We start from the raw sequence: 10,028 nt of genomic DNA, 5'->3' as shown, positions 1-10,028 counted from the left end.
GCCTAAATTGCATGGTACATGGAGCTTTTGCCATCATTTTCATACCCAAATCGAAAAGCTTCGTGAAGGTCAGGGGACTAAGGGACATGTCGAGTCAGTTTACATCGTTTCGACGCAACAATGATGTAGCAAAAGAGACAATGATCATAGTCAATGGTTGCTCAGTGGCGGAGACACGGTACGAGATTTCGTCTTCTCATCTCGAACGTGAAGAGAGAAAGAACCCGAGGAAAGAGAGTTTTCTGTAGCCCCTTTCTTTGAGCTAAGCAGAAAAATAGAAAGTTGCCGAAGTTGAATTTTGATGAATGTGTCTCAATCATGCCCAGCGATCGGGGCAAAGTCCATTGTCATGCTTCCGGGACAGCAAAGACACGCCCTATCCCCACATTCTCTCTCTCTACTGCCACCTTTTCTAGTGAGAGAGACTCTTGACGTTCTGAGCCCAAAGCATTTCATGCAGCAGCACACATACGTGACCTTACGACGACAGAATGCCACTTTGTGAGGAACATCAGATGGCAATCTAACACAAAATTCGTATACTGAGATACAGAACAACGGCTTACATCAGCAAATGCAGGAATGGCAATGGAATTAGGATGCAAGAAGAGAGAAGATGAAGTAGTTTCCATCCAAAGAGACAATATTCGAAGCACCATACAATGCCGACACCATGATATCCAATGTCCATCCAGCAGAAATCAAAAGCGACAGAAGAATCTTCTTTGCTATAACTGGGGTAAGAGGTGCCTTTTCGCTTTCTCAGACAGGGGAAAAAGATGGGAGCAAAACGAGGGATCGACAAAATGGGACTTCCTTTTCTAAGGGTGAACAGGACATGAGCAGGCATGGACCGAGTTCAACATCGTGACAGGACAATGTGATTAACTCTTGCATGCCAATCAGATGTAGCAATTTGCTCAACTTATCATCCTCCTCTTAATCACGCCTCGTACTTGGCCTGAAGTGGCTCAAATTCTACCTTTCTGTGCACTTCTGAATTTACCCTCAGAGGTTATCCTTGATGTCCTGTCTATCTCAAAAGAATTGCAGCAGGACCACATCACTTATGTCAAAGGGAAGAAAACAGTGGCCAGGTAATGAAAATGTCATTTCTGCACTGGATGTGCAATGTCTTGTCTCGTGAGGGACATTATTCAGTTTGCCGCACTAATTGCACCACGGTAGGGACGAACAAGCTGGATAGCTAAGGCAAGCATTTCAAAAGATTTAAGAGGAAGGAACCTTGCCCATAAAGTAAAAACAAAGCCAGAAACAAAATTAAAATCTGGGACCAACCCTTCTTCTCTAAGTAACTTCTGCAGGTAATAGCCAAACGTGAACCAGGCGAGAGTGGGATACTACAAAGATTTGAATCCAGCTCTCTCATTGAGAAGATGAAGTGTGCCACCTCAACTCCACCAACTGAGTTGGCAAATAATCCATTACCATAGGATCATACAAAATTGACATACATCCTAAAACCAAATAGAGAAGTTTCTTAAATTTACTGAAGTCGCTTATAGCAAAGCTCAGCTCCCATGTTAGCTTGTGAATTTCTTTAATGGACGCTAGAGAAGTCTTCAGGCTTCGGTTCGAATTTCAACTAATACTAGCTGACCAAAAAAACCTTCGTCCCAAAATTTGGTTGTTGATTATTTGATAGAGTTACATCAGAGAAAACAAAAATCTCACAAGCTGCTTATCAGCTTATCTCCCTTGAAGTTTACAATAGGCATACAAACAGGACCCTAGAAAACCAAGCGATTGGCCGACGACATTCAACTGGAAGCAACAGTGGACATTAGCTCCTGTACAATCAAAACTATGATAACTGCAAAGAAGGAATACAGTTGAGGCTTTTATACTTACCAAGTCAAATGGAAGCCCGCCAAACATTAGCCAGCCAAGTCCAATTGTGAAAAGATCCTATCAAGCAGAAGTTATTGGGGAGTGTCCCGACGAATAAGTAATGGTAGGAATGAAATATTGATATAATTCTATCCAAAGCTCCCTAGGTCCAAGTGGGAAAGAAAAAGATGAGAGTAGAACATCTAAAGAGGTCTGATAGTGCAAGAATGACAATTTTGACTATAGGAGCTGTTAAGAAAGAAGAAAGTTTGTAAGCATCTTTCATATACTTACAGGAAATGAAAATTAAGATTCGAATCTTCTTGCTTATCCCTTGTGAACAAACTATGGTGCTAACTAATGTATTTTAAGTTTCTTGTTTTTCCAGTCAAAGTATAAGGAGAAATAAGCTTGCAATATTTCAGATACGGTTGACTATAGCCAGCTAATTGAAAATCTTACAGAGCATCGATTTCTATTACCAGCAAACTAAAGCACTCCAAGGATGAAGAAAGTGAAGGGTGAACAAGTGTCTATGACATCAAACTCCAGAATGAACAGGGCTACCCAAATAACAATTATTCTGGTGAAGTAACTATCAACAGGGATAAAATGTCATGGCAAGACATTTTTTGAATGGTTGTGGACCCGACTATTAGAAAGTACCTTCCAGATAGCATCAACAAGAAAATTGAGATAATGGCAGCCAAGAATATGGCTCAAAAACCATAAGCCCATGCAGAAGAAGAGATACTAGATAACTTCTTTAACATCAGAATAGCTACAACTGAGCATAAGAGGGGAGGTATTACAGGGGTTTGGTGTGCATATCAAACCTTTAGATTACCACAAATTGTCTGCGTGAGAGCTGAATTTAGCATCGTATTCCAAAATACACAGTAATTAATCAGGAAAGCCATGGTGCAGGAAAGTGCCATGACAGCCTGCAATTATAAATATAATTGAACTCCCCGTAAATATAATCAATGAGATGTATCATAGTCGCTAAAGGGGAAATTTTGAACTTATTATAGCATGGGAAAGGAACATGTAATTGCAGAATGCAAAAGTAAAGCTTTAAAATTCTGATAACAACCAAAGCAGTAAATGACAAGTTTGCATGTTTGTGGAGAAGAAGATGAATTTTATTTGTATAAAAAATTACCTGAAAGCCAGGAGCAAACAAATTTGGGAACTTCACTGTCGTTTCTAGGTCACCACTGATTGAAGTCCAGATCAGCAAAATTGGTCCACATATTATGCCTACATAATGTGCAGGGGGATAATTATATTGAAATAAACATGTACCAGTCACATCTGCCGACCAGCAAGCACTTCGTGGCAGAAATCAGGGAAGACAATCATTGTGCCAGTGATATATCTTACCATTACACCACATAAGGCCAAAGCTGTTAAGTCCACTAGATTTTCCTAAACAATGAAAATGAATCAGAAGTTATCCAATGCATCAGATATAAAGAAATTGCAGAAGGGATAATGAAAACTACCAATTCGTGCTATAGAAGCCAGATATACTGCGGTACAGATGTTTGACATAAACACTACCATGTATCCATATGAGTCAAATGACAAATCTCGTGCTCCAGCAATAAAAGCGCCGAGTATAATGATCCCCACACTGATGCATCCCTTGGAAATAATTCAATAAGAATGGTTAGAACGATGAAAGCCTTTAGACAAGCATAACATGTTCTGTCAGATTGCCAAAAATCAACACCTTTCCACTAGAATATCTAAATTTCAGTGTGTGAGAGAGCATAAATGTTCCATTCCACACAGTTCTTGTCTGATTATTTTGCCCAAAACGTTCAGACAAGTAATGTTACAGAGGAGAACCCTCAAATGCTATCTAGTTCTTTTACCATCCCATAAACCTGGCAAAAGGCATCTGACTTGACGGCAGTAGTAAAGCAACTCTTTGCTAGCATGAACAAATATTGAAGATGAGGGAAGTAGAGTCTAAGCTCTCTTAGATATAATTTTATGAATACTACTACAGTCAATTAAGACACTTCCATCGCGAGTAAAGAATATACTGGGCTACTCTATATACAACATTCAATTCCATAAAAATTCACTTCTCAACCAAGGAAGAAGGAATGGAGGACCTTTCCTATGTTAAAAGCTTCAGTGGGCTGAAAATGAATTGCATCTTTTCCCTATTTGTGTCTTGTGAATTCATTCTTACATAGACAATCCCATAGGCGTACACGGGAGATAGTTCAGCAGCAGACACATTTTGTGTTCCAGTAAAATGTAGCTGTTTGCGTCACCTAATCCTATGGTATCATAAGGGAAAATGCAAAGGTCTCAACAGGAAGTAAAGGTTCCTTACCTGCCTACAACAGGGAGTGAATATCTCTGTCCTGTTAGAAAGTACTCCACAACCATTGTGAAGGCCACTGTAGTCCGTCTGAGTGTAGTGTACATGGGCACATTTACACCGCGTATGGACTCCATGGAGACCAGCTTTAACCAGAAGGAAATAACTCAGGTATCGGGTATACCAAAAGAGACCAAGAAAAGCCAAGCAAATTGGGCGAAGTCATACCATATACAGTAAATAGGACACTGCAAGAGGAATAGTGTGAAGCAATGTCTTATGGGGAACCAGTGTTGCAGGGTTGTAACGGATGCTTTGGGTTTCTCCAGCAGAGAAAGAAATGATGTCCCAGCATCTCAATGCATACAGTAACAAACAAGAACATACCAACTGAAAGGAATAGACCAAATAAAAGGCAAGGGTAAAATACTTGGTATATTGAAATTACCTAACCTAAAATAATAAGTGTATCAAGTTGTGATGATAAAAGAGTTAACTTCATCACTGTGACTATCCTCATGGTATAGTCTCGCAATCAGATTTTATTTCCAGAGATCAATGGTTTATTTGGAAATACAATGCTTTGGGAGAAACAAAGTGAATAAGAAGAAGAAAGCTATAGTCGATAGAAATTAAATCTGCCCAGCATGGTGTATCTTCACATCAAAGCTTGTCTAGACAAAGTCCAATACCAGGTTAATTGTTCGTCACAAGTCCTCTCTTGTCAGAATAGTGCAATGCTAGACCAAGAATGAAGAGTTCATGAGTTCGATTCTTACTTTTCCCTCTCCACTCGCATGCCTATTAAAGATATGCTAAACCACAAACCAGGAATGCGTAATTGACACACGAACCTAGTCAAGGTATTCAAAGTACCTGAAAAAGCGTGATCACATTTGCACAAGGGAAATGATACGAAGAAAGGGCCGCTTTATTGAACATTACCAAGAGAACTGCATGAACGAGTAAAGAAATAACCGTCATGTAATTATCAAGACATATTTACAAGTAGAAAAACCACATTCTCGGACTTCCCTGGAAGGTAACTACTGGGAACATCAGATCATATTGCTCGTGCTGCCCATTCGCAAAGCAAGACTACACAGGCTAAGTTTAGTAACAATAAAAAAAAAATTGGAAGAACAACCAACATGTGCAAATCACAACCTTATCACATCATCCAGAAAACAAGAGGCAAAGCTACGATTCATCAAGCAGTCGTGATGGAAAAAAACCAGCAGGCAGCATCTACAAAAAGTAAAAATTTCTCTTCAAATTCATATCATACTTCCTGATGATATTTTTGCTTGAGTTTGAGCATGAGTCGCTCATTCACGAGCACAATCACACAGAAGTCGGAACAAACGTGCAAATTGGCTACCTCTATCTGCGGTAGGAAAATTACACATTCCATAATCGAATTCGGTTTGTCCCCAGAAACCCAAAATCATCAGACTTAGTCAAAAGGGTTCAAAACACAAGAAGGCGAACAGACCATGAGCGAAATATTTACTCGGGAACCGACGTGCGTTTGTACAGGAAAAGTAGTTAAGTACCTGACATGTTTCTATATATGAAACGCTTGCGTGCACGTGAAGCAGAAAGGTAAAGTAAAGCGAAGCTCCACTAGGGAGCGACCACATAAGTAAATTTTGCAGAGAAATAATGGAGAACGTAACGGGAGAGTAAAGTTGAAGAGGTTGAACCGAAGACGACCTGCGCAGGCCATGTAGGACCCGGCGGCGTAAGCTCCCTTCCTGCTCATGGCCGACGGGGAGGAGGTCTTCGAGGAAGGATCGGTCACTGGCATCATCTCGTGATCCTTCGCCATGATCACGCTGCGTGTGTGTACGAGAGAGAGAGAGAGACAGACAGACAGATGGTCTTTGGGAAGAAGAAGAAGAAGAAGCAGCAGCAGCAGAAGGAGAGAGACGGAGATGGAGAGTAAGAGAGGGAAGGGCGTATTTGAGAGAGAGTGAGAGGGAGACTGACACGTGGCGGTGGACAGTGGATGTAGGGGCCCGCGTAGGAGAAGGTTGGTCCCCATCGAAGGAAAATGTAACTGTTGCCGGATGGTCTTGACACCGAGATAGCTTCAATAATTTCTCTGTGTCACATCGGATCCGAGTCAGAGCAGCAACAATTCGTATTTTTTGTGTGATTGGCAATTGATATCAATGTTGAATGGTCTTGAATGTCTCTCACCAAAAAATTAACTTAAAAGATGAAATATTTGCTCACACTTATAAGTTGATCATCAATCCATTTCACATAATTTCAACAGTAACATAACATTAATTAATTGTGATTAGAGAGAAGTTGTTGACTCCATGATTCTTTTCTTAATCCTTGGTGTTTGTATGGCAGGATTTGCTTTTAAAAAGAATTCTTCACTTGGTGGAGACTTGCTTTTTATGGAGGATGGGTTTGTTTATTTTGGGATTTGGTGAATGGGTTGGATTGAATTAGTAAGTGGGTTAGGCATGTAAAGGTTAGTAGATATTAAAAAAATGAACTCACTTTATTATATGTTCGATGATAAAAGAAGATTAATGGCACATTTTAATTGATCAATTATAGTATATGATTAGAATTACTGTTTCTAGTAACACAAACACGGTCAAGGTGTCATTTATCATAATTATTCAAGAGTTCCGCAAAAGAGGGTACATTACATCGACAGTCACACGGAGCATAGTAGTTAAGTTAGCACTTTAAACCGTCGAAAGGATAAGAAGAGCAGTTACCAAAGCTAGTCCGAGAATTTAGGGATAAGGCGCACCGAAGTAACTGCAGCCGATGATGATACTTTGTATTAGGTTACATATAGTCGGAGGCGATTCTTTGCAAGGGACCGATCAATCATCAATCAAAAACATTTATCTTTTGCTTTGTAATTTATCTTACTTGCCTTTGTCTTCTAGCATACTTTACATTATCGTCCAGTTTGTCTTTTGCCATTTACTTTGCTTCCTGTCCGGCATCGTCACAAACACCCGTTCAAACAATAAATCCAAAGGCTCTATGGTTTTCAGTAAAAGATCTTTCGTTGTAGAAATTTCCAGCAAAACAGATGCTAAAAGGAGTTTGCAAGGATAGAAGATATGGTTCTTTAACTGTGGGTTTTACTTAGAGGTATGTGAATGATATCAACAAAGATAGAGGCACGCAAGTAATCATCAAGTCAAAAGGGAGGTGCTTTTTTCTTTTGGGTGCTTTCCTAATCAAGAATTTTAAGAAACAAAAATGCGCATCATAGGAATTAAGGTTAAATGTAGTGGAGGTCCTTGAACAATCGCAAAGTGTTAAAGTATGGCCCCTAAAAATATGTTTTAGAAAGATACTTGAAATTAAACTGTAAAAGAAGAAAAGGCAAAACAAAGGAAGAAGGGAAGGGGAAGTTACTTGGAGGCAAGACTCGAGGTCGTAGGGTAAGGCAGAGTCGGCGGTGGCGAAGCCGAAGTTGATGGTGAGATTTGCTCAAGGACGGAGAGGTCCTTGGCCTGGGAGATGAGGTCTTCCAAGGGAGTCGTCGACATGGGAGAGGAAGAAGAAGTCGGTCATAACTTCCTCATCCTTCTTCTGGGCATGCGGTGTTTGTAGGGGGGAGGGGTTGTTTTGATTTTTTTTTTTTTTTGGTTGAATTCTAGATGTCAGATTTTGTTCCATCCCTTAATTCTTTTAGCATAGTGTTTTTTGGGCATTTTCCGATGAGGGTCAGGTGCAAGGCCGGTTATGCATGTGGCGACGAGACAATGTTCATGTGGGTGTAGAAGCTTGTCAATCTAGACTAATAATAACTTTTAAAAATATGTGCCGAGTTTGAGCTTGAAAAGAAAACCAACCTAATTCAAGAAGGTTTTCTATTTGAGTGGTTTTCTAGTTTGAGTAGGTTTTGTAAAAGGGACTTCTTATTTTGGATCCAACTCTTGCTTATATATAAGAAGTGTCTTCGTTGTGAAGAGCGTGCAAGAGGCAACTTCTTCGTGAATTACACACTAAAACAATCTAAGAGTGTTGAAGTGAATAAACTTTGTGTATATTTGTGAATTTCTTTATGAGATTGTCATGAGAAATTGTGGGGTAAACACTTTGTTAATTACTGGGTGTAGTGGGGGGCTTACAAATGTTAAAAATGTGTTTGAATGACTCGAGTTTGATTGTAATCACTATTAGTATCAAAGCCATACTTGCTATAATTAAAGCAAAAACTTGATAGCAATAGAAGAAAGAAAAATGAAAATTGACAGATTTGATGGGAATGATTTTGATTTCTAGAAGATGCAAATTTTGGGATTGTTTGCATAAGAGGAATCTACAGCTACCCCTACATGGGAAGAAGCCAAGTCAATGAAGGAAGCATATTGACATTTGCTAGATAGGCATGTGTTATGTGTTATTTGGCTGGCATAGGCTCATAGTGTTACTTTTAACATAGTGAGAAAGAATACCATTGCGGAATTGATAAAGGCCATGTCAAACTTGTATGGGAAGCCCTTTGCAATCAATAAGACTTACTTGATACAACGTCTATTTCACTTAAAGATGAGTGAACATGTGTTGTTGCTAAGCATATAAAAATATAAGATACATGTTTTGATTCTATTATCCCCATTATTTGATAATTGAAATCCTCTATATCAAGAGTTTATGATTTAATTCTGAGTGAAGACATCCATAAAAGAAAATTTGGTGAACTTGTGTATTCTACTTTAGTAGGTGAAAGAAGAGAATGAAATAGTATTTATATTAGCATGAGTAGTTTGAATCTAAATAAACGTAGTCAGTCTAAGACTAGTGATGTTATCTGTTTGAGTTGTGGAGGGATATCTCATAAGGGATTGCCTTAAGTTGAAAAATAAGAAGGGCAAGGGAATCAGAGTTGACTCTCTCAATAATATTGCCGGGATAGCCTATAATAGATAGTACCGATTACGTCTTGTTTATCCCGATAGATTTGTTGTTCGATGGATGAATTATGAATTCTGATTATTCATTTCACGTTAAGCCATAGAAGAATTGAGTCATTACTTATCAATGCATGGATATCGATAAAGTACACTTGGCGAACAATACTAAGTGCAATATTATAGGTGTTGGCATATCTCGAATCGAATGCATGATGATATCGTGAGGACATTGACTGAAGTGAGGCATATGCCAAAATTAAAAAATAATTTAATTTCCTTGAGCGCCCTAGATTCATTTGGGTGTATGTATACTTTAGAAGGTCGCCTTAGTGATAATGAGAGGAATCAATCATAATAGCCTGCATGAGCTTCAATTGTGAGGCTAAACATGGTGTTAATTATTGAGTGTAATTGTAGCTGAGAAACATTGAAAGTGTTTGGGTGGCTCAAGTACGGTTGGAATCTCCATTGTATTATTTGATCTACAGTGAAATCTTTTACAGCTCCTCCCATCAACATAGTTACACTAACCAAATCACATTAATTTGGTGTCGAATTCATTTTCTAGTGGATCGCTTATTTTCCACAACACTATTATGATATGGACTTTTAGACATTTCGTTATATCCATTTGCTTCGATTGAGTGAATACGAGATAGTCAAATGTTCTGGTTGGTCGCTAGAATAATCTACAAACCGAATATAATAGAGACTAAAGAATTTCCGACATCACAGTCCATGATCAACTCATCCTCCTCAATCCAATTATATATGGTTTAGAGCGCTATCTATTTATGGCAATTCTATGTATATCGGAAAAAAGAATCGAAGTAAGATTAGCGTGAAGAAGATTCCAATTTATGAATATTTTAAACGAGACATGTGCGAGCATAAGACATCACATTATTCCCCTCTCAACACGC

The 10,028-nt window shown here is 38.9% G+C and overlaps 1 protein-coding gene across 7 annotated transcripts; it reads right to left on the bottom strand.

Moving 5' to 3' along the window:
* Window positions 1-796: 796 nt before the first annotated feature.
* On the bottom strand, window positions 797-6,123 carry LOC115726186 (UDP-N-acetylglucosamine transporter UGNT1-like). Of its 7 annotated transcripts, none has more exons than XM_048277065.1 (11): window positions 5,912-6,009; window positions 5,363-5,443; window positions 5,072-5,148; window positions 4,424-4,585; window positions 4,208-4,341; window positions 3,360-3,490; window positions 3,238-3,282; window positions 3,017-3,114; window positions 2,688-2,795; window positions 1,873-1,929; window positions 1,480-1,785 (listed from the first exon to the last, which is right to left on the bottom strand). In XM_048277065.1, exons 3-11 carry the CDS (start codon window positions 5,135-5,137, stop codon window positions 1,711-1,713), a joined length of 876 nt encoding a protein of 291 aa, XP_048133022.1. In that variant the 5' UTR covers window positions 5,138-5,148; window positions 5,363-5,443; window positions 5,912-6,009; the 3' UTR covers window positions 1,480-1,710. The 7 variants fall into 7 exon arrangements, 6 of the variants coding, with proteins under 6 accessions (XP_048133020.1, XP_048133022.1, XP_048133021.1 ...); XM_048277064.1 differs by lacking the exon at window positions 5,912-6,009 and adding an exon at window positions 5,577-5,701; XM_048277063.1 differs by lacking the exons at window positions 1,480-1,785; window positions 5,363-5,443 and adding an exon at window positions 797-1,199 and having other exon boundaries at window positions 5,912-6,123.
* Between the last annotated feature and the right edge of the window lie 3,905 nt (window positions 6,124-10,028).

This window comes from Rhodamnia argentea, chromosome 4, assembly GCF_020921035.1.
Source record: "Rhodamnia argentea isolate NSW1041297 chromosome 4, ASM2092103v1, whole genome shotgun sequence".
Classification (NCBI taxonomy): domain Eukaryota; kingdom Viridiplantae; phylum Streptophyta; class Magnoliopsida; order Myrtales; family Myrtaceae; genus Rhodamnia; species Rhodamnia argentea.
The sequence above is the reverse complement of the archived record's forward strand: the minus strand, read 5'-3'. Positions and strand labels throughout refer to the sequence as shown.